The following is a 25,041-nucleotide window of genomic DNA, read 5'->3' on the forward strand; positions in this document are numbered from 1 at the left end:
TAAAATGTTCGGTGACACCCGAACTTAACCCTTCCTTACTTGTTTATACTTATTTTGTTTACTCTAGAGAGTAAATATATAAATATAAATTCCAAAATTTTGGTTTTAATAATTACATACAGTAGGAAGCGTTTAAGAGGAAGAGAAATGCAAGTATTCAAAGTAAATAATTTACATCATAGATGATCAAATACCATAGTAGTCTGCAAAAAGAGAGCGTTTGGCATAGTGAAAGTTGTAATTTGCACATAAAATATATATATTTATGATTAATGATTTTTTAGTAAAAAAAAAAAAATTGTATTAAAAAATTTGACTTTGCACACGCGAAAACCCATTTTAGTTAAAAAAAAAAAAATATTTATTTATTGCGTAAATTGAGTTTACCTGCTTTAAATGCATTAAAATGTGCATGAAATGGCTTTTGATTGAAAACGTAAATGAAAGGCTGCAAATGCAAATTATGTTTACCAAAACTGTTGGATTTTGAAAAAAAGGATAATTTTTTTTGTTTTGCTTAGGTTTGAATTTTACCGATACTTTTTTCTTCTACTACTAAATTACCATACAACGTTTTAATATTGTATATACTAATACTAAAAACTACAAGTCTGACTGCAAATCGTTGTTCTAGCGCTAGTGCATGTGCGACCCTACGACTCTCTCAACTTTATTATATACTTATTACTTATAAGCTAATGTGCGACATTAAGTTTTTTAATAATACAATATATGTATATTTATGAGTGTATATTAAATAAAATTCACAATATACTGTTGCTTATTTAAAATAATTTGTATTGGTGCAGATGACGGTATWTTTCATATTTTTGTGCCATCTATTTGTATTACGTAAAATGTATGTATTATGTGAGCACATGCGTACAGGTGGAAACCAAAAACGAAATTTGTTACGCAAATATGTATGTATATTAAATGGAAGAAATTAAAAAAATAATAAAATAAATAAATAAAAACCAAAAAAATAAAAATAAAATAAAATAAAAACTTTAGATTCATATTTCAATAAGTTGTAACTTTAAAAATAACATACTAAAACTTTAAATCGATATCTGAAATATTTTTTGAGTTACGGCTTCTAAATTGTAACCGCKCAGTTCAATGAGCGCTATCAGTTTATCTTTAAACGCGTTTTTCTCAAAACAGCACTTATTCGAATTTACTTTGAGTTATTAACCGGAGACGAATGATCCGATCACTACAAAATATTTTCTGTACGTTTATTTTGTATTGTTCTACACACAATGATCTAGCAGTTTTTTCAGCTGACCGAATTTTGGCAGACTAAAAACTCCCGAAATTTTGATCAAAATCCAACTTAAAAAAAAAATAACTTATAAAACAAAAATTATAAAAAAAAGTATTCATGAAAACAAAAAGAAATATAAAAGAAGTATATTCAAAACAAAAATTTAATGCAAAGTAGTGCCTTATAAATTCCTCCTATACGCATTTTTACCGCCGAAACTTTAATACTTTCGCATTTATGCATTGCTGTGAGTATATATGTATATATAAGTTTCTATATGTACGTATGTATGTATGTAAGTAAATGGTCACAACACCAAAAAATACGCGTAAGATGCTAAAATGCTTAATCGTTGCAAATCTACTTCTCACGGGTTAGCTGTATAGTGCCGAAACATAGAACCTTGAATATCAGCACTTATATGCCTATATGTATATAATTGTGTGTTTAGAGAAATAATAAACTATTCATTATATATGTATGTATGTATTATTTTCGCGTTTTTTTCTTTAACAATTTCAACAATTTGCATTTGCCAACATTTTTCCCTAAGTTAAAATTTTATCTCGTTCCTCGACGCTCGTGTGTTCAAACCTTCAAATCAAACTGAATTTGCCAATTCCCTAACTGACAAGAGTCCCAAACCCGGCGGCAATGGACGCACAGTGCGCATCCTTTTAGAGTGTGCAGTACTCGGTTAGTATCGGTATCGACTTCAGCAACTCATTGATATTGTTCTCCTCCAGATGCGTCACCAATTTGCCGGAAGTGCGCAGTAGATTATTAAAGTTTTGCAAATTTTCCACAATCTCCTTGGTCATTGTGTCCGATGATTTACGTATTAATTCCGCCAATTTCTTACCAACTTCATATTTAATATAAATCTCGGCCAGATTCACATCATCACTCTTGGCGGCAGCGCTATTCGTCAAATACACTACAGACAATATACATAAGGCAATTAGCGCTTCGTTTTGCATGACTAAATGTTGCGATGTCAACATATTGATCATAGCCTCGACGGTGCCTTCAATGGCGATGAACGCTTGCAAGCTGCTGCGATCGTAATCCTCCGGTGGCAGCTTGTCGGCGAAATGTTCAACCGGTGCATCACCTTTGCGTGGCAAGGCGTAGGCGATGCGACCCAAATAGGCGTGCTTGATTAGCCAAGCCATTAGCCTCAGCGATTCGCCTGTGACGCCAGCATAGTCGGAAGATTTGCTCCAGTGTACAAGTTGCTCGATAAGGGTCTTATTGCGTAGCAGTTCTAGTGCCAGTTTTTCTGCAGCATGAATAAATARCAAAAATCATATAAATGCATACAAACATATATAAGTATRTATTATATGACAAACCTTGGCCATCCACTGTCATGCGCAAAGTGCCCAACAGCTTGAAGACGACMGGCGGCTGATGTATCTCCAGCATTGGCAGTATGGTTTCTACAAGTCCAGCTTGTATGACAGCATTTTTGTTTGGCTTCGGTATGACAAGATTACGCAATGCGCTCAGCAGTGCATGCTGCAGACGCACATCGTCTTTGACGCCATTATTTTTGGCCAAGACATCGAGTAATTTGTTCATAATCTTATTTTCCACCATATAAATGCAATGACTGTCTGTGCGCGCGAAATTACCCAACGCAAGCACACCGGTRGTGAGCAGATCGATATCCTCCGAGTCCAGCCAGTCCTCCATGCTCTTTAGCAGTGGCGTTGAGTAAAGATAATGCATAGATTCGTCTGGAAATGTGTGAAAATGAAATAATAATACATGCAATTTAATATTTATGTGTTTAATATAATACRCTGCGTGATACAAAAAGTATGGTTAGCTATAACGGGCGATTTCATTATTGAAGAAAATATAGCAGCCGTAGCTGAGAGCGTACACGAAGACCATGGAGAGCCGATTTAGCGCCGTTCCCAGATGGGCGTATGGAACGACTTTGTGGATTTTACGTCGAGTTCTTAAATTGAACTGAAGCCGCTCGACCAACCCAGCGACATCGCGTCGCGCTATGAGCTCTTGAAAAGTAGCAAGAAGATCCGACGTTTTCGAACCAACTTTTGTTCTGCGATAAGTCCCATTTCTGTCTCAACGGGCATGCAAACAAGTAAAATTGCCGCATTTCGGACGAAGAGCAAGCTAAAGAGATTCAAGAGCTGCAATTTCATCCAGAAAAACAACGGTTTGGTATCGTTTGTGAGCCGGTGAAATTATCGGTCCATATTTCTTCAAAAATGATGCCGGTGATAACGTAACCGTCAATGGCGACCGTTAACGCGACATGATAACCGATTATAATGCATGAAATTGAAGCTCCTGATCTTGGYAACATTTGATTTCAGCAAAAATTTGAAGTTTCTGTGTTTTTTCTTTAGACAAATAGGGAACCTCAAAATGGATAAACATTTCTAACAATACGATATATTTCGCTGTCACTTACCTCCCGTGAGTATTAATACAATCAATTCGCATGCCAGCTTCATGAGCGCACGCGCCTCACTGGTACTCGCCAAAGTCTTATATTTCTCAAGCAGATTATAGATCGTCTCACAGAGGCCATCCTTTGCCAGCAGCAACTTCACATCATCATTTTCCGCCTGATAATGCAACAATTCAAGGCACATTTCCGCTAAATCGGGATTTGTGGAGGCAGCCAAAATATGCGATAACTGTATGTTGAGATTCCCATCGAAATTCAAATCGGGAGCATTTTCCGTTAGTATGCTCAACAACGGTAGAGTATTCAATAGCAGATCCTCGTGCTCCTCAACATTACCCATGCCGATTGTAATGATCTGTTGTAGCTTTTGCATGATTTCCAGCTCCAGGGCGCGTTTAGCCAAACCCTCGCCACCCAATAAATAATTTGAAAGCAAACCGCCGCGCACTTTAATAAATTGCAATGCGTTCTCCGCGTCGTCGACGTGCGTTATGTCGAGCAGACGCACGAGCACCTCATCTCCATGGAGCTCGAGTATGAGATCGCGCGCCTCATCGTTCAAGTAGCAGATATTGCCGAGCGCTCGGCATATTTGTATGGGTAACTCCAAATTCTCATCGGCCGGCAGTTCGCGCAGACATTTCAGAAACACTTCGATAATTTCACGTTTTGTGAATTTCTTGCGTTGCACTTCGGATTTTGTGATTTCGGCAATGCATTTGGCTGCCTCTTTGCGTATGTTCAATTCCTCTGATTGTGCCAAGGCCATAAAGAGATCGGCCAATTCATGTTTGTCGAAGAGTTTAGGATCTTTCGTAGCGGATATTTGGGTGAGTAGGCTGTTGGTGTTGCTATTGCTTTCGCTGGTCGTGTTCTCCGCACTCACCGAGGTCAATTTCAGTTTCTCTATTAAATCATCGATTTCACCTGAGTTTGGGGGAAAAGGTGTGTAAAAAGCGAAAATTAGTAAATGCCAATAAATGAACGTATTAAATTGGGTAGAACTTCTTATTTATATTTAAAACTGTAAATATATTAGTCTCAAGCTTATGGTAAGGTTGCATGCAATATTCATTGCATGTCTTGGCGAAGCGGCAATAAATCTAATTATTCAAMATAACTTGCTTGACCTAGTTTTTTGGAGTCATCAAAACCATAAAAAATTACATTTGCTTGAAAATTGCATGCCTCTAAGCTACGTACACACATATATATTTCGTATTACGTCTTATTTCATTAGCAATCGCACTGCATAGTTCCAACTGCATGAAGCATTCCGCAAGCAGTTCTGCAGCCCGCTCATGGTGTGAAAGTCTTCAGAAGGATATACCATCTGATCAAAATTGACTCGGACTGGTCCATTTCAACTGCACCCACATCCACGAACCTTAAAAAATCTCTAGTTTGGTACAACCTTCGCTTATGTTCGTGCAAAGTTTGATTTTCATATACAGAGTTTGTCCGAAAAGTAATAGGACTTAAACGATTTAAAATAATTTATTGAACCAATCGTTATAATTCTTTAAAAACATTCAAAATAGACTCCTTCTGCGTCGATGCAGTGCTGCCAGTGCTATTTCCAAGCATTGAAGGCGTCATGGAAGGCATTCTCCAGAATAGCCTTGAGAGTCGAGGTGCATGCTGCTTGGGTGTCCTTTGTCGTCTCAAAATGCTTGCCTTTATCGGCCTTTTCAGGCAAGGAAACAAAAAAAAAGTCCGCGGGAGCCACATCTGGGCTGTAGGGCGGCTGCGAAAGCGTTGGGATGACAGCTTTGGCTAGGTAGCTGTTCACAAGAAAGGCGAAACGTTGTCGTTGTACAACTTCCAATCGGCAGGAAGCCGATGTTGGATCCGATTGACCCTTCGTTTAAGTCTCTTGAGGATTTCCACGCAAAACTTGGCGTTGACGGTTTCTCCACAGAGTTTTACACAGAATTCAATCGCGTAYCTAACTCTAACGAAAAGTGTACTTTTGGCTTGCACCACTCACAGAAACTCGTCGCGCGACAATGTTTGTCCTGATTCTCTAGGTGCTCAGAGACAACCAGCAGGTCGTTCGTCAGCAAGGAACACCCTCTACCGAATCCCGTCGGTGTGCGCAMAGTCGCGGCGTAAGAAAATCAGTCCTATTACATTTCATACAAAGCCTGTATGTATGTAGCCATTGATTGTCGAATCGTTGATCCATCACGCAGAGATGGAAATCAACCAGAGAGATAGATTATGGATCAACTCAACATATTCTATCAATTAGTTAATGTTTTGGAGCGTTCAAGGCTAGATTCTTTGTTACAAAGTCGAGTGGAGGTCACAAAAGTGAGACGTTGCTGATGACCCTTCATCAAATGCATCATTACAGGCTACAATACCCAGGTTTATATATCTAGCTAATAGATCCTCAAAAATGGGCCGAGACCGAAAAAACCCAAAATTTCCATCTGGCGCTGGCTCTACCAGCCGAGGCTAATAACTGGTATGGAAACTTAGATTAAGCATTGACATGCTTGCATTGCCGCAGGAGCCTATGTTGAATGTGCCAATAAAATTTATCTTCCGRTCCTACAACAACCGGGTCGACATAACCAGAACGTGCATAACTCGAACTCTTAAATTGGCAATAGAAGTAAAATTTTCTACAAATTTCATACCATAACTCGAAGTCTCTCTAACTGGGAGTTGTTTTGTGGATTATGGTGTTTTGAGTTACAGCATTGACAGACAGCAGCGTTAATCCGGATTAACTGCATTCAACAGGAATAATTCAGGAGTTAGTGAAGATAACTGCGTTGCTTCCTCTCGTTTAATCCTCAAATTTTTAGAGTATTAGCTGCACTTTCTTTTGCAACATTGTTAAAAATGGTAAATTTTAATCTACATATTGTGAATGAAAAACAAGCAATACTGATAATAATACAATTTTAAAAATRACGTGTTGATATGTTTTGTTAATAAAAATGGTTTTGTAGAAATGTATCGGCTAACAACCGCCATGTTTATCTTCTATCCATTTTCATTGAAAATATTATAAAAATGACAATCAGCTGTTTACGAGAGTTTCAAACTCGCAGAGCTGCCGTCTGTCACCTACAAATTTGGATCTGATTAAGTCCGCAGTTAATCCGGATTAACGCTGCCCGTTTGTCAAGACTACTAGGGAAGTTTAACTGTATATAATTTATTCCTTGACAAATGGCACACACGCGTGTTTTCCAACAATATTTTCATCGCTCAGAATAGTTTTCCATATTCAGTCTACGTTTACTTCCTTCTACTTACTCATATACCATATGCAAATATGTATTCAGCAATTTAATGTTAATTTTGCTGTGGAAAGTTTTTGTTGTCTAATCCCCTAATTAAGTCCTTAAAATCATTTCTAAAGTTCAACGAGTCATTAAAACTGCGATAAGCAGTAAGTAAAGACAACACAATTCTACCCCAAATGGAAGCAGATCCCTGATGTGTATGTGTGTGTGCGGCCTGCAGAGCACGCACATATGAATAAGAGTTAATCCGTGTCCGCCAGGAGACTGCATTCCTTGACTGCTTGGCCGAATTTGTTTACATTATTTTACATCATCAGCATGAAGTCGCTCCGATGGACTCTTCCACAAGCATGTGCGAMAAGTTTGCCCAAACAAAAAAGTATAATTATACTAACACATATTCACATACACACATGCATTCACACACATACATACATTTATATGCATGTGTGAATATATGTGGGCATATTCCCTTGATACACCCGAGTTATGCCGATATGTCTGATAAGTGTCTGTGTATGGTCATGCCACACCAACGGCCTGAACTCACAAATTGTGCCACCAACATCAACAACAACAAAAGCGACAGAGGCAGCGGTAGGAGCAGCAGTCTCTTTTGTATTTCATTTGTGCGCATTGACGCCTCGCAGCTCGCAGCTCATCTGCTGCTAGTTTGCATTTGCCCGCCCGCCCATTATCACATTCACATATACGTATATACATATGTATATATACTGTTCCACTCATACACACCAATACACATGATGAAAAAACGGCAAATTGTTGGTTTGTGCCTGCTGAAATGTCCTCGTTCATCCGACTGCATACAAATTTCCTGCTTAAGTATGGCCAAACGACTTGAGTGTGCTGCGCCAGTGTTGACAAACGGAGCGGAGTAAATGTCGTTTGTCTACCAACATACACACACACATACATACATATGCATATGGGTAAATGTGGGGGCGTTTAGAAGTGAGAATGGTTTCCCAGTGAAAAATTTTAGAAAATTAAAAAAGTGTGATTTATTATTGACTAAARCAAAATTGGAAAATTTCTTTGTGTATGTAAAACAAGCAGAAATACCAAGTAAATAATAAAATAAATATGTATAAAATTACATTATGTTTGGCAGCGTAATTTCAACAAGCCTTCCACGACAGGAATCAAGTTCGTTCTCCTAAATATTCTGAATATGCTGAGACCCTTGTTTTAATATGAGCTCTTAATTTCAATGGGAAAGTCTTCAAATAGTATTCAAATCTCAATTCCAACTACTTGAAAAWATATATCGCTTCACAGAATTTCCACAAAAGAAAAATTTTTCGATTTTTTCGTAAATCTACCTAACTGTATAAAAGATATAATCGGCCGAAGTATATTTTTAAGGCAAGTTTTTTCTTATGAGGATTTTTTGTAGAACATTAAATTTCCTACAAGATCCTATTTGGTAAATTATTGGATATACGATCAGTTTATATGGCTACTGTATTCTTGAGCTCTAGCGTTGGATATATGGATCTCCCGTAAGCTAGGCAGTCGCTGGTAAACAACCAAAGTTTGTCCGGAACTTTCTCTTCCTCTCAGGAACTTAGTTCGTAGTTGTTGCGATTGATATTATTCTTTYTTTTATTGGAGTAGACATCGCGTGCGCCAGTTGTTCTGCCTTTTCGCTGCTTGGCAATTGCAATTGGTCTTTTCAACGGAATGGAAGTCTTCCTTTTCCTCTGCTTTCCTCGGCGGGTAAAGTGTCTAATACTCTCAGAGCTGGATTTTTTCATTAGTTTGGTCTTTGTTCGAYGAAAGAGGACTTTACTTCTCAATTGCCTACTCAGTCCGAAGTAGCACCTGTTGGTAAGACTTATTCTGCGTAGGATTTCGAAGCTGACGTAGTTGTAGGTGCTAAAGCTGGTTCCAAGATAGACGAAATTATCTACGACTTCGGAGTTATGACTGTTAACAGTAACGTGGGAACCAAGTACGAATTCCACGACAGTTTGYTTGATGATAGGAGATATTTTGTCTTGCCCGCGCTSAGTACCAGATCCAATTGTTTCCTTATCCAGTCTAGAGAAAGCAGAACAAACGGCGTGGTTGTTGAGGTCAATGACTAAACATACTAAAAACATTTCGTCGATCAATCGAGATCCTTTGTCACATTCGGTGCGCGGTTGAGACCTACGACATAACCTAACCTAGGTACCTAAATCCTATAGTAATCCGATACCGAAGGTTCAACAAGCAACTTCTTGGGAAAGAAAGAGTTTATGTAATATTTCAGATGGTTATCACAAAAACTGGGGGACTTGTTCGATATAAATGGCTCAATAAGTATATACTTTATATACAAACTTCTTGGAAAACTCTATGTACCCTCTTCAGATTATAAAGAGCAAAGTCACATAATGCGAGTCGCATCAAATCCAAGCGAATTTCAATAAGTAGAAATTCTTCACGTCAACTACACCAGCCTACACATATAAAGCAACACCCACCGTAGTGATTCGAATTCGTTCACTGTTGGGTTTGTAAATTTAACTTTGTTTACGTAATGCACGCTGTGCGGCTACGTGAAACGCCTGGAGATTTCCAACAAGCAAAGCAGAATAAATATAAAAAATATGTAAAAAATAAAGTAAGCAAAAACAGAGAAGGAGCTGAAAGCATAAAGTCAATTGCTGCACTTTATTTACACGACGCGTCCGTAATATTTTGGAGTCAGTCGCTGGCGAAGTGGAGCGGCAGTCCTGCTTTTATWTATACCTCTACATATGKATATGTATGTATGTATGTATGCATGCGYATGTGTGTGTATATAATTGCATATGTATGTMTTTATTAAGATAAATATCTAAGTTAGTGCACCGTTACATTTCGAGTTCAATTCTTCATATTCTTTCATGCTTTGCTGTTTTTCTAGTTCATAGCAGCGCGCTCTCACTAGTTTCATTCCGTGCTTTTGTTTACTTCATCTTCTTGTTTTTAGCTTAATCTAGAATACATTTGCCGCCACTGCACGTCCCATTTTTATTTCCTTTCCAAGTCATTTGCCTCATTTTCATATATAATCTCTTTTCTCTTGCTTTTATTTGGATTTCTCATGTCAAACTGCCATATTKCTTGAACTTTTATTTAAACACATTTAATATGGAGTCCTGATGCAAATACACGCACGCAAAAGCTTGCAGAGACACACACACAAACACAATCGTGGCACAAATGTGATCTATCCTGSTTGCCAACCCTATTAGGCCAACTGAAAGGGTGATCCATTCACTTTGTGTCAACGAATTGCTGCGCTGTGGGAATAGAAGTGTCGGACTTAATGGTTATTTTCCTTTTCCATTTCCATTCCCAATGTTGTTTTTCTCTTTGTGTTCTGCAATTGTCCTTGGTTTCTCGCTATCAAACCATCATTAGGACCCTCTAATAGACGCCAATGGTAGTGGTGTTCGCACAAAGGTAAATATAAATATACATTTGTAAGCAATGTTGTATGCATGTGTGTATGTGTGTGCGTGTGGAAATGAACTGAGTCATTTGTAGCGAACTGTGACCGGTTGCGTTGCGAGGCGTGATGGTGTTAAATTTATTAAAAAGCTAGAAGCAGACAAAAACGATTTACCCTTTTATTACACAATTGCTTGGTCCCTTTGCCCAAAAAGAAAATGCCATAAACGCAAACATGCGCCTCTAGTATGGCATACCCCACCGTTGCTTTTGTTCCAATACTCGATGGATGTCCATTGCAAAATCGTTCCGCATTTCACTTTYACATTTTTTGTAAGTCAATTTTCCACTCTTTATTTTTGTTTTTAGGTCGCCTATTTGTTTGCAGTTGCAACGTTTTGTTTTYCTTACGTCTCGTTGCCTGTGGCTGCCTGTGAAAACAATACGGGAAAATGTCAATTTCGCGCCCAGTCGCCGCTGTTGTTTAGTAACCTCCGAGGCTATTTTCGTCTACAAGCGCTTTGGTCCACTCTTTGATATTGAAATTTGACTATGCGTAGTATCGATCAATGAACTAGTGTTGACTTTAAATTTCAATTAAACTGTTGCGGGGATGTGAGAGATTCCGTAAATCACTTACTTGCCAATCAGTCTCGAACAAGCTGGAAGAACTCAAAAAGTAAGTAGTAAGGTATTGTGATATCAGCAGATTTGAGTATTCATGCGAAGTGGCGATTAGTATCAGTCTGGAGCTTGTTTCATGTCGGCAAAACTTTGGCTATATGTAGTATACCAATAATAATATTGAATACCATATTACTAAATAGCATGCGCAAAGCTTTTTCTAGTAGCAAATTATGTGTAAACATTCAGATATATTGGAATGCTGTCGATTCTGCGACCATGCCTTCTCCTTGATTATTCTGCAATCGCAAGAACGAATTAGTCAACGGCACGATTTATCCAAAAGGGAGACCAAGTTTCGTCTACGCACGGTTATATCAAAAACACAAGCCTACGAGGGGTATAAAGCCTTCAAAGATCGTTGAAAACAGGATTCGTTCTGAATGAGCTTTGACCTCTACAACTGAWGAAAATATTACAAAAGTGAAGGGYATGGTGCACGAAAATTACCAGGCGACCGATTTTGGAAAACTTGATCAGTTTTAAGAAATCATTTAAAGCCAAAGCTTTTGTGATATTTTTCGTTCATTCAGACTCTCGTAAATTAAGTGTAAAAGAGAAAGAGGAAGGTAGAAGCATGAACAAACATTGATAGCATTTAATAAATATAAAATAGTGGGCCTAAATTCACTGCTCAAGTAATCACTGGAAAAAGAATACGCCATTTTTGCAACTACTTTGAAAGAAGTTGAAGTTATCATTTATTTATTGCAATTAACTTCTCCAAATTACACCAATTTATCGAATTGACACTTACATATTGTATTAATACTATGACTTTTAGTCTCGTAAACGACAACTTGTGTTTAATAGATTGTTTTAACGATATCGGGTAAATGAACTACGCTTTCCTGTTTGATGGACGCATACATTTTGAAGAGGATAGTTTATGAATACATAACAATTTAGGGCTTAATATACAGCCGTTCAAGTCTTCGATAATTATTTTCTTTTATTTATATGTTTCTATAATTAAATTGATATACATGAATGTATGTATATATGTATATATACGCATGGGTTACCAGGCTTAAGCCAATACTGTTAATATGACACACAATAATTTTTATGAGCACACATGCACTAATAGTTCGATCGCATTCAAAATCAAAAAGCGTAATTTCATCAACTCCAATAATTCTAATTCGAGTTATTATACGCGATTGCCGCACGTTGCCATTACAATTCCATACTCCATACTCTCGCCGGTGTCAGCAACTGCGCACACACTTAGTAAAGCGAATAGCGTGTTATGCCAATTTTCGATAGCTTCTCACATGATGGCATTTTCAGTGCTTGCGCCTGTGCGAACTTCATGCTGCTGCCATAACTGCGTGCACGTGCCATCATGCCTTCACCTGCGTGCCGATGTGTGGCGCAATCATAAAGTCGCCGCAACCACCACAACGTATCAACCAAGCAAGCAACACAGGCGAAAGTTGCAAATCCGGTGATTGAGGAAGTGAGGTTAAAGTTGGTCGCCGCGGTAAGTGGATGACGAAGGGTGTTAGCCAACACAGGCAGACGATAACCGAGAAGTAGAGGTAAAGTTTGTTGTTTGTTTTTTATTGCTATTTTTCTGTGTTGGCCATAAATATTTATGATTACTTACGGTAGCTGCGCTCGCGATAACAGTTCTGTTTCATCGTATAGATGAAATCCTCCTCGACGGAATTCTCTAAACGTCCCAATGAGCCCTGATAATCGCCGCTGAAGCTTGTCTTTACATAATACGGCACGGAGAGGTGTTGCGTCTCACGTTGCACGGGATATTTGCTATTAGCGTATATGCACACATGTGTTTGTATGTATGGTGGCAGTAGTGGTTGTTTTCATTGTATTTTTAAGCGACGAAGAAAATTGTGGTAAGTCGAATTTTACTTGCTTATAGTGGTGAAAGATACATGTAAACTCATGAATGAATGAATGAATGAAGAAAAAAACAACAACAAAAACGTATTAAATACACTGCCAAGGGTAGGGAATTTGAGCGGCATACACACGCACATCCCTACCATCGTATGTGCCCAGGTTAAACAGAATGCAAAATGGAATATTSACGAGCGCGGGAAAGCCTCGTTACTGAAATAAGCGCGACAGGTGACAGCTGGCCAGCAACTTAGTGGTGGCATTAATTTTTAATTCCATTTTTTCGTATTTTTCATCTGCCTCAGCTGGCCTTGCTTCAGGGGAGAATGCATCGGCGTGCAGATTTCACAAATCCATTTATAGATAGTGTTTACTTTCACAACAAAATCCCGCGCAAACAAAAACCTGAATGCCTACGATTACAGGGTGGGTAGTTGCAGCTACATTATTCAATAAGCTGAGATTCGTACASGGTTTGTCCGGAAAGTATTGGGACTGAGTCGATTTAAAAAAAATTTATTGAACCAATCGTTACAATTCTTTGGAGGCTCCTTCCGTCGATGCAGCACTGACAGCGCGATTTCCAAACATTGAAGGCGTCACCGAAGGCATTCTCCGGAATAGGCTTGAGAGCCAGGGTAAATGCTGTTTAAATCGACTCTGTCGTTTCAAAATGCTTTAATTTCATTGACCGGAGTAAACCGTCAAAAAGGCGGCTTGGAAATGATTCATGCATTTTTCACCAAAGTGATGCGCCGTCTCTCTGTATTATCTGCTTTATGTTTTCGTAACTGAAAGTGCTCTTCGGGTAATGCTCAAGAGACTCATGGAGATAATCGCTCAAGGCARTGAAGCCGAGGCTTATAAAAAGTGAATGGAAAACTGGATTAAGAGTTGACATACATGGCTCAAAAAAAGCCGAGCCTATTGTTAAGGCGRTAAAAAAGATTTTTGTTAAAATACATGTAAATTCTCTCAGATGGTAAGACGAAAAGCGGTCCTTAGGCAATTTACCAGGACAATATTTCCAAATCTGSAATGTTTTTGGGGCACCAAGAAGAAAAATGGAATGACAAAGGTTTAGGAAAACTATATCGTCTCTTTAGATAAATAAATAAAGTTGCGATGTGCAATCGGCAAAAGATCGCCGTCGACACAAGAAGAGCCGAAAAACTAGGAGTTAGTCTGAGAAGCTAGGAGTTGTTCTTGGAGCAAACTATTAGATGAGGAATAACACCAAATATATGATTTTGACAGGATCCAGATCAATTTTTGGTTACGTAAACCCAACTGGTTTTATTAAACAATTTATAGACCTTTGCTTTTTATCAAATTACTATTTTGCATTGTATTTAAGCTTGGACACTCGGAGCAAATAAATGTAGAATTACACGAAAAAAGAAACCAAACAGAGGAATTATAAAAAAGCGACAAAATCAATGCACAAATGCAAAATAAGAGTAAAACAACGGGAAACACAAAACTCACCTCGACTGCACCAAACTGTAAAATGGATCGGATGTAAGGAATGACGAAAACATCGAAATCAAAATCAACACCAAAATCAAACCAAACGCCAAGCTTGGTTGTTGATTACGCTCCTGCGGTTGACGTTGATTAGCCGGCTGATAGGGGCGCCTTTGCGATGGGCGTGCATGTGGCGGAAAGTTGCCAAAGAATATATTGAATAACTCTTCTGCGGTGATATCATCGCCGAAGGCCGATTCAAAAGTGCTACCAGCATGGAAATAAGCACCGTTGTAGTGTTCGTGCTGATGGTTGGCACCCAAATTCGTGCTGCTTGCGTGTGTCGTCAATGTATTTGCGCCGGATGCATCGTAATCCTTGCGACGCCGCTCATCGGTAAGCACTGCCACTGCATTGGCTAGCAGTTTGAAAGCTTCGGCAGCGCCAGGCGCCTGATTCTTGTCCGGATGCAATTGCAATGCAAGTCGCTTATAGGCGCGTTTAATGTCCGAATCTGTGGCGGTGCGCGACACATTCAAAACCTGATAGAAATTCTTGCATTTATTTATGCGCTTCACTAAATCGAGTTGGTCCCTGGTGTAGCCATGCGCAGCACTTGCAGCGGCATTGTTGTTGCTGTTACGCTGACGCAAGCGTGTGGGTGAATCACTGCCATAAGCTGCATTTGCAGTGGCAGCATAACCCGAGGTGGTAGCSCCTTCGGCGCTTTGCTGCTGTGYTGCTGTAGCGCTGGCGTTTAATTTGGTTAGCAGCTCTTGTAGCTCGTCTGCCTGCGAATCGGGGTAGAGCTCCTTTGCYTTTCTAAGCAGTTTAATGGCATTATCATAGTTGCCGGTGTTGATTTCACGCAAAGCAACGTTGATGTAACGTTGTGCTTCTTCTTGCGGCGCATCCATTCGCGTAGTCTTTGCTGTTGTTGCACTCGGTGGCGTGTTAATTCCGTCAGCAGCTTGTTTGAAGAATAACACAAATTGTTGGCACTTTATTGTTTTCAGTATTTATTTTCGTATTTAATTTTTTTTTGTAATTTGAGTTTTTTTTTTTTTGTTAAAAGTTCCGAATTGCGTAGGGAATTGTCTGAGTGAAAGTGTKTGTGAATGTGAGTTAATTTGAAAATTACTTCTAGCGTAAACAGTAAACAGTTATACTGGATATTTACATAAGTGTTCCCGTTCCAAAAAAGTTTTCTTCACGGATTTTCAGCAGCAAAGCTTTAAAYTTAATCCAAAATCAGATAAGATTTAAAACAAAATTTGTTGGCAAATCCCGAAAATTCTTTACAAACTGTGTAACTAACTGCACTATCGTTTCTTAGCGCGCACACATACAGATATAAACATGTGTAAACCTGACGCAGTCGGTTTCTTGTAATTGCCTTTATTTTTCCTTTGTTACAATTCAATTTAAACCGATTTGATTTGCGACTCCAATTCGCCAATATTATTCGTTTACACAAGTTTAGGTTAGGATTCTTCTTCATTCAACCACATACACAAATACATCGACATTTAACGAATTAGCGAAAATATGAGCAAACATTACACGTGAAGGAGAATCGCAAAGGACATAGATGACATTTATGCACACGAAAATATTAATAATAATTTGTTAGGTATCGAAAAAATTTCAAAAGAACTCAATATTTGATTGAAGTTTCTTCGCATATGTAAGGCTTGAATTGCTGTAAGGGCTATACAAGCGCAGGTTGGTAAACAAGCAATATTCATCTATTAAGCAAAATGTTCTACTCTATAAAGGATTAATTAAGGAAGTAAACAGTTTGATGATGTGATTATCTTGTGTTGTAGAAATCGCAATTGAAGCCACAGAGCATTGAGATGTCAAGACTCCTTGTATCACAAAGTATTATGTATCGACAAAGAGCCTTGAGTCTATGACAAATTTCTTGAAGCGGTTAATATTATTTGAAGCCGATTCAAACGGTTCACGGAAGGTCTGRTAGGTAAGATTTGTTCATATCAGTCTAACGAAGCTAGGTAGTCCAGAAAATTTGGTCAGATGTTTCACATCTTCCTTCCAACAACTTCACAATTGGCGTAACTATTAAAACCATTCCCTTATACCCCATTCGTTAGGCTACTTAGCTTCAAGCCTTCCTAAATTACTTTTGGCTCTTCAGTATACAAGTGCTTTAGAAGCTATGAATCTCGCTTTTGAAGAATTTWTTCAATATAAATTAATAACTAACGTGCTCTGACTCTCTTATAAAAGACTATATAACGTGTTATAGGGATGTATTTACGAATAATGATGATTTTGTGGTTTAAAGTTTGTAGAATACTTGATATTTTGTTACACTCTTTTGACAGTTAATTCTTTGATACTTTTCAAGCATTTGCACAATTATTTTGTAACAATATTTGCAAAGCCATTAACTGTTYTTACCCTCAAAATCAGAAATAAAATTTTTGGTGCACAATTTGGTTGCGCCTTTATGACTGACTAACGAACTGAGGGAAATTCCAATTAAAATTAAAAAAATGTAATAARACAAATTCATCTAATTGCATAAAATAACTGCAATGACTTCAAATGAAAAGTAAAATTATGTTAAACAGCGCAAATGCAAAGAAGTAAGGAAAGGCTAAAGCCGTTCGGCGTGGAACATGCTTTAAGGAAACATATGCAACATTTTTAGAAATAGACGGCAGAATTACAACTTAAAAATAATTTAATTATAATATGCACGTTATACTACATCAAATCAAATTTGACCTGGACTGGTCCATGTAAACTGAACCGAAACAAAACATTTTTTCCTAGATAGGCACACTCTTTATTATATTCGTGTGAATAAAGTTAAGAAACAGTACTTGAAAATCTTATTGTTGGCATCGGAGATCTTATGGATCGGACTCAACATATTTTGGTTTGTGTTTTGGATATAAAGTGTATGAGTACTAGACTCATAACAAAGGACCTGAATCTTTTACCAAAACAAAGTCGAGTAGAAGTTTTTTATTATTGGTGTCTCGATAAGGATTTAGGAATATGACCTCCAAACTGGAAAAATAATCTAGTGCTGGCCGCTACAAATGTGAGCAGAGGCAAATAACAAGTGTATGAAATATTTTTTGCATTGGTTCTGGAATCGMAGAAAGTTCCTAAAATGCTGTTTTATATGTCACTCCGGGTCGAATTTGATCAGATGGTAGTTATTTAATGAAAAAAGTTGAAAAACTAAATTACATTATTCTGATTCAAGTCCATMTAATGAATTTTACGCGAAGTTGGATGCGGATGTTTGAAAAAGCACCAAGTAGTCGTAGTTTCTCCAAGTCACTTATTTTAAAGAAGTTCTCGGCACTCGGTAAAACATACGAGTATCTGCTGTTGCTTCTATGCTTTCACTATAATTCGTTGATACTATTAAAAACTACTGGCCAGCGAACAAATTTATAATACCCTTGCATAGTTTCTGATACCGAGGTAGAAAATACGGTGGAAACCAAAAATGATACCAACAAAAAAAGGAAACAAAAAAAGTTCAGTAACTTTAATCCAGCGCTGTGCCCCACTAAATTTATATAGCTCWTTTATAGCACATAGCGTGCAGCAGAAATAAATAAAAGCAACATAAACCTCACAACCAAAAAGAAAAAATATGTTAAATTTTGGTATGCAAGTGAGCATTTCCACTAGCAACACAAACGACGGGGTTGAATGGGGCGGCACATGCCAGGGTGTATGATGTAAAAAATCTTATTAGCAATAAAAAACAACTTGCGGCAATTCATAAGCAACAACGTTAAGCATCTACGACGCCGGGCAACATTGAATGGACTGAGCGAACAAAGGCACCAACAATTGGTCGGCGACTGGAACTGCGCGCACTGCCAGTCTGYCAGCCAGTTAAGCTATTTAATAAAAGAACAAATAAAGCATGGCAGCTAAAGGGCAATCTAATTTAACCCTCCATTCTGCCGTACGCCTAACAGTAGGCAACGAAAAGTGTACAGCGGCAGCAGCGGCGGCGGCACAATTACTGCGATGCCACATAAATTTCTGAAGTGAATTTCAGCTAATCTAAGTAATCTGCGTGAAATGAATAAASCCCAAGCACACACASAGACATCAAGGAAAGATGATGAGGAGCAAAAACAAGCACAAGTACAAAAGTAGCACAGTTTCTTGGAGAAACCCTTGCAGGTTACACAACACACACAGTTTGCTATTATGCCGTGAATAGTTTCTTCTTTTTTGTTAGCTTGGCTGCTTACTTGACTAACGGGTGTATAGTCGTAGATATTTCTTATCAGCAGCAAGTACAAATAAGCCACCAACGAATTGTTGGCGAAAGGATGCTTTATCATAAACTGTTAGTTGGCAATTGTTGCATAATCTACATTGCGTAAGCAGAATACATATGTATATATATATAAGTTTATTATGCAATAGTTAGGAAAAGTGCTGAAAAGGCGTTGAAAGCGTTAATTGGCTTTGCGCTGTTGAGGAACAGTGARTCATTCACGGAGTCGAAATAAATATGGTTGTCAAAAAAGTCTTGCGGTATTTTTTCTTTATATTTTTATTTTTATTTTATAACGGTTTGATGACTCATGTCCAGCTCTTGACCGATGCTACGGCTGCTACTATGCTGGTCTCTTTCGACAAATTCAGCTATTTTATCGCAATTTTCGACGACAGGCCTTCCGGAGCGTGGTGCAACTTCGACCACCTCTACACCAGAACGAAAACGTTGAAACCATCGTTGTGCGGTGGAAATGGAAATTGTATCGGGTGCATAAACTGCACAAATTTTATTGGCGGCTTGAGATGCATTTTTGCCTTTGTCGTAGGTGTACTGTAAAATATGCCGGATTTTCTCTTTATTTTGCTCCATGTTTGCGATGCTATAACTCACGAACGACTTAAAAGAAACGACAATCAATCAAACACGTGTTAGCGCGTGAAATGAGCTTTCCAAAAAGGTATAGCATGACCCGATGCGACGAGTAAAACTAGAACTACGCGCTCTCAGCGTCAACAAGCGAAAATACCGCAAGACTTTTTTGACAACCTAATATATCAACTGAACAAATTTGAACCGGATTGATACAAATTAAAAAAAAACATTTTCCTGCTTTTTATTAGAAATTTTCATTATCGCCCTTAAAATAGGCTTCCGAGGCAATGCAAATATACTCGCAATTAATCCAACTCTTCATACACTTGTTATAAGTGTCCGTTTTTTCGGTTCGCAATTATCTTTGGACCGCCATTCGCTAGTTTGTTAGAGAATCTTGTTTGTTTCGACGTCTTTGATATGTGTTCTGAATGTAGGGTCTTCAGTCTTTTTGCAAATTTTTCCTGACACAAGATATTTTAATTTACAGTTATGTSAAATGTTTTCTAATAGCATCAGCATTAAGATTATCTTTTTTTTTGTAGTAGTAAATCACAAGAAATGTGGTGTGAGTAATGGCATTGYCGTGGTGCAACTTCCAATCGGCTGCGATTTCTTGTCGGACGTAAAACTTGGCGTTGACGGTTTGTCCAGGAGGAATAAATTCATGGTGAACGATGTCAAAAAAGACAATGAGCATCGCTTTTACTTTGGATTTGCTCATTCTTCCCTTTTTGTACGGGGCCATTGAATTTTACACAGAATTTAATCGCGTACCTCTGCTTTAACGAACGCTGCATTTTCCGTCTCTAAACCTTGATTTTGGAGTCGTACGAAGGAGTGCTCAACTGAGAACTTAAAGCCACTTGTTTTATCAAAGAAAATATTAATATTAAATACATTTTCGCTAAAAAAATTTTGGTTTACAAAATTCAACTCGTGCGAGATTTGAAGTTATCAAGCACGGCGCATATTCGGTAACTTGGCTCAAAACATAATGGGTACGTAAGTAAACAAAATTGTCGCATTTTGAGTGATGATAATCCACAAGCCGTTGTKGGCACGCCGTTAGAGGGAATCATTGGTKCATATTTCTTYAAAAACAAAGCAAGCCATAATGTTACAGTCAATGACAAACGCTACGGAAACATGATTAATGACATTTTTGTGTCTGAATTGCAGGATGTTGATGCGGACGATCTTTGGTTCCAACAAAATAGCGCTACGTGCCATACAGTCAATGAAATAATCAATTTATCGAAAGCGCTCTATCTGAATCCAATTGCTGTAAAAAGTGGTCGAAAATTGAGCGTTTTGGCTGAATTTATTCGAGCCAGTCGCAGCGYTCACTTCCAAGAAATTATTTCAGAAACATAATTTTATTTATAGTAAAGCTAAATTCTATTTCATAACTTTAAATCATATGCGTTTAATTTCTTCTTAAAACCTCAAAACTAAATAACAAAACCGCATTTTTAACTTCTTGCTGGTTGTTTAAAATATTGTATAATCTTTAAAAGAATTCGCAAGAATACAGTTATTCGTTTTATAGTACACTCCTTACACCACATGCTCCTTAGGTAAGTGTGTGAAAAAACCCGAGTTCTTCGGCGCACTTGTGTTGGTGGTTAGTGTTGACAGCCGCTTTCAAACTCTCTGTAGGCCTGCTGTGCCGCACAACACATATCCAAACAAAGRACCAATTAAAAGGTGGTAAGCGATAGCGGGGGGTTTCAACTTGCGCGGCATCACTTGGTTATTGAGCACAGCTGTTACTGTTGCTGTGGGAAAGCCAAGCGTAATGAGACTCTTTGGCGCGCACAGTGTGTGTATGCTCAGAGCATAAACATATTGAATGCGTACATATAAATGGCGTATCACTTACCGCCTTCCATAGATGACACGCACAAGGGTGCTCCATCAGTATCACCACCACCACCAACTGTAGCTCCATATATTGCCATTGGCGTTACTTGGCTTTTTATGAGGATGCTTTCTCACATACCACTACATACACATGTATGTATGTATATATGGCAAGGAGCTCAACCGTAAGCTTCACAACAAATGCGGCGTCAGGCATCTGATTGCGTGCTGCGTTGGGGAGCGGTGCGTCAACTTCACGTGGAGGCACATATGTATGTATGTGTATATGCATGTACACATGTCTATGTCTCTCGAGTAGGCTATGCGCCTATTATGTAACATAGTTTATGAATAGCAGTGCTTACAAGGATGTCGATTTTGGTGCTTGCTACTAAGGGCTGTTCAGTGACTATTGTGTGTTAGCTTGCTGTTGATGCTGCCTGCTTGATCCTCAAGGCGTCGAGAAAAAATGTAGAGGATGTGTTGTTGATGTAAAGCATAAGTTGTTATGTTATTTGTGGGCATGTTAGAAGCAAGCTGCTGAAACTCGGCATTGATTTTGTTGTTGATACATACCACAGGCATTTATGTATGCACAACATACCTGCATACGTATGTATATACATATGTATAAATGCTTGTGCCTTTATATACATATATGTATGTATGTTTGTCTGTATATACACTGAATTGTTGTGATTGTTGTTGCCACTCTTGTCCTTGTTGTAATTTTTCCATTTTCCATTTTGTTGATTTTCATTTCGCCCCCCGAATATACCATTTTTATTCCCGTTTTTTATTGACATCACAGAAATGCATCCATATGTGTGTACAGACACGTGTGAGGATACTTGAAGCGGCAAGCCACTACAGACATTGCACTTTTGCATTTGCATTTCTGTACAAGTAGTCGTACATGCATAAATGTACATATATACATTCGCTTTTGCCCTGTGCTACTTGCGAGCTTGTCAACATTTGCTACTAAAATTGAATTTGAACTTTATTCACCTTCTATACAAAACTGAAATCCCATTTCAGAGTAAAAGTGCACAAAGAATTTATTTCGGGTTTTTTTTTTTTTTGGAATTCAGAATCAACAATAAATTCCGAATTAAATTTCATTGTACTGTAAGATAAATGTTAAGCTTTTTAATAATATTTATTTCCTGAGTAATAATAATTTTGACAAAAATTGTGTCCAGAAGAAACGATATAAAATACACATATACATATATGGAATATATATAAATGATCCGCTCAACGAGCTATGTAAGTCCAATTAGCCATACATGTCCGTCCGTCTGTCTGTATTTTCGCGAACTAATATTTCAGTTTTTGAGATATCAGTCTGAAATTTTGTACACGTCATTTTCTCCCCAAGAAGCTGCTCATATTTCAGAACCGCCGATATTTGATCACTTCTATAGAATATACTATCGAACAAAATTAATGATTTTGGGTGGAAAGCTTATTTATTTGATCAAAAGTTCGCAAAGTGTAGTAAGAATTATTGTCGTTGTTGTTTTAGAGGCACACAATTTCCCTGAAGTAATTTCGGGGAATAAGAAATGCATCTAGAAATGCAATAACTTCAAATTGTACAAAAAAATAAGAACTAATGGACTAATAGAAACTAACATAAAAATGTGCAAATATTTGCAGAAAATGGAGTGACAAATATCGACCAAACACATTAAGTATGCATGAAATTCAAACTTATGTACATACATATGTACATATTTACCTATATTAACTTTATAACATAACATAATTCGGCTAAACGATAATTTGTCCGTTTTTAATAATTCTTTTTACAGCACTTAACTTTGAAAGCCATTTTTACAACGCAAACAAAAAACTTTCTTTATTATATTTTCTTTGTAATAGTTTGACTTCAAAATTCCAAAACGCAAACGTACATCATTTATTACTTGTCATGCATTTTAAGAAGCCGGAAGTATATTTTTTAGTTGGTAAACGTATCACTGACGACTCTTTTTGCGACATAATTGTACTAAGAGAAAGATGTGATCAAATTCCAGTACTTATAATATAGCGATATTTCAACGATGGTATGTAACCGTATTTAAGAAAAAATTTATATTATATAATCAAATATTTTACACTATAACACTAGAAACGGTTAAGATGCCGTTAATTTAAAACCTCGCTACAAGCAGAATACGTAGTCATACTCTATTTGACGTAAATTTGGAAACAAATTTCAAACGGGATAGAGATTGAATATATCACAATTTCCCCTTAGCACAGAAACAATTGTGGGAGAATGTGTCAATCACATTCGAGGCAGATAATCAGTCTATAAAGGAAGAAACCACTTCAACATATGAACTTACTCATGGATTTTATGTATATCAACGCAACCAACTTAACCTGCTGATTACTATTTTTTATATTCTCAAAATTTCATATGTCATATGCAAATGTAATTTTATAATTTTCTTTGGATTATTTCAAAATTATTCAGAATATTCTTTAAACGTATTAATAAATCTTCAAAAATAAAGGCTAAAACTACTCACCTAAAAATGTTACATTATGCTTTCACAAATGAACTACATTTGCTTAATGAGCACGACTTATTGTGCGTTGGATTTATCGTGCGCGGTGTAAGGGAATGATAACAATGGGTTAGATAGGAAAATTGCAGCACTTGTACAATATGCGTTCACGTTTACAACGGAGATAAGAGGATAAACAGTGGTAAATATTGATTTTTCACACCAGAGTAAAAAAGCGCAAATGCAGATATACTGTAATTAATGCAATTTATGCCAAGATTAGCAGCACTTGGGACACCTGACGGAACCGGAGCACATGCTCTTATTTGAAATATGTGTGAAAGTGTGTAATTATATTACTGTTGCCTACAAATGCAGCAGCAAAAGAAGCAAAAGGTACTTCAAAAAAATAAATACGGCTAAAGTAAATAAACATAATTCAACTAGCAATGAAGTACAAATGCTCCTGAATGCTGTATATAGATGTAGCTACATATGATATATAATGGACTGGTGAGTATAAAAAACTCATTGAAGCAACCATTTGAAATTTGCTTTTGTTTATTTTGTGTAAGATAAACACAACTGCAGCAGGCGCAGTCTCTACAGTCAATTATATCCGTTCTTTCACATAATCATTTATGTTCAAGCTATTCATGAAGTTATCTGGCAAACATCACTAATAGCTAGGCAAGCTAGACGCTRGTAAATATTTCCAATTATGTTGAAATTTATGAAAATGCATTCTAAAAATTCTTTACTTGCTGCAATACTTACTCGCCATGTTATTTGTCCGGTTGCTTTCCTGGTTGATGTTTTGCTATTTGGTGTTACTCCTTTGCTTGCCGCTGCGGGTCTGGCAATATACACACAAATATGCCTTCCGTTGGCTTTCTTATTGGTCACGATATTGATAAAAAAAAAAGTATTTCAATTTGCGCTATGATTTTAAATTAATTTTATTTTGTTGAAACATTTATTTTTGTTTTTGTTTATTACACGACTTTTGTCCCATGCAACTAYGAGTTTATTCGCTAGCCGACAGAAAACAACTATGTAAGATATTTTATTCACAATTAAATCGCTTACTCTTTATCGAATATCACTCCTTTTGTATCACATTTACTTTATGCTTAGATTTTACAGTTTTTTATTAACTTATTGTATTTTAATTTAATAAATACATAAATGGTCATGCACATTAAACACCAGCTATTTCCACTTCTTTCCTGCAACACAAACGATAGAACATTGATTTGTCTCCCTCTTTTTCTCTGGCCAAAATACCTAAGAGCAGTGTTGCCTTAATC

General features: G+C 37.4%; 2 protein-coding genes and 1 long non-coding RNA gene across 5 annotated transcripts; 1 reads left to right on the forward strand and 2 right to left on the reverse strand.

The window, feature by feature from the left end:
- Nucleotides 1-1,761: 1,761 nt before the first annotated feature.
- On the reverse strand, nt 1,762-25,041 carry LOC108971842 (rap1 GTPase-GDP dissociation stimulator 1). Of its 2 annotated transcripts, XM_018938155.1 has the most exons (5): nt 24,821-25,041; nt 24,509-24,625; nt 3,720-4,646; nt 2,626-3,012; nt 1,762-2,552 (listed from the first exon to the last, which is right to left on the reverse strand). In XM_018938155.1, the coding sequence occupies exons 2-5, from the start codon at nt 24,513-24,515 to the stop codon at nt 1,948-1,950; spliced, it is 1,926 nt and encodes a 641-aa protein (XP_018793700.1). In that variant the 5' UTR covers nt 24,516-24,625; nt 24,821-25,041; the 3' UTR covers nt 1,762-1,947. The 2 variants fall into 2 exon arrangements, with proteins under 2 accessions (XP_018793700.1, XP_018793699.1); XM_018938154.1 differs by having other exon boundaries at nt 24,509-25,041.
- LOC108971843 (dnaJ homolog subfamily B member 12) lies at nt 11,844-16,097 on the reverse strand. Its single transcript, XM_018938157.1, has 4 exons — nt 15,633-16,097; nt 14,474-15,422; nt 12,729-12,892; nt 11,844-12,474 (listed from the first exon to the last, which is right to left on the reverse strand). Exons 2-4 carry the CDS (start codon nt 15,367-15,369, stop codon nt 12,347-12,349), a joined length of 1,188 nt encoding a protein of 395 aa, XP_018793702.1. The 5' UTR covers nt 15,370-15,422; nt 15,633-16,097; the 3' UTR covers nt 11,844-12,346.
- LOC108971844 lies at nt 23,637-24,502 on the forward strand. Of its 2 annotated transcripts, none has more exons than XR_001993580.1 (3): nt 23,637-23,933; nt 24,010-24,244; nt 24,307-24,502. It is a non-coding gene; the product is annotated as an uncharacterized LOC108971844 (long non-coding RNA). The 2 variants fall into 2 exon arrangements; XR_001993579.1 differs by having other exon boundaries at nt 24,015-24,244.

This window comes from Bactrocera latifrons, unplaced genomic scaffold (genome assembly GCF_001853355.1).
Source record: "Bactrocera latifrons isolate USDA-ARS-PBARC rearing strain unplaced genomic scaffold, ASM185335v1 scaffold_36, whole genome shotgun sequence".
Taxonomy (NCBI): domain Eukaryota; kingdom Metazoa; phylum Arthropoda; class Insecta; order Diptera; family Tephritidae; genus Bactrocera; species Bactrocera latifrons.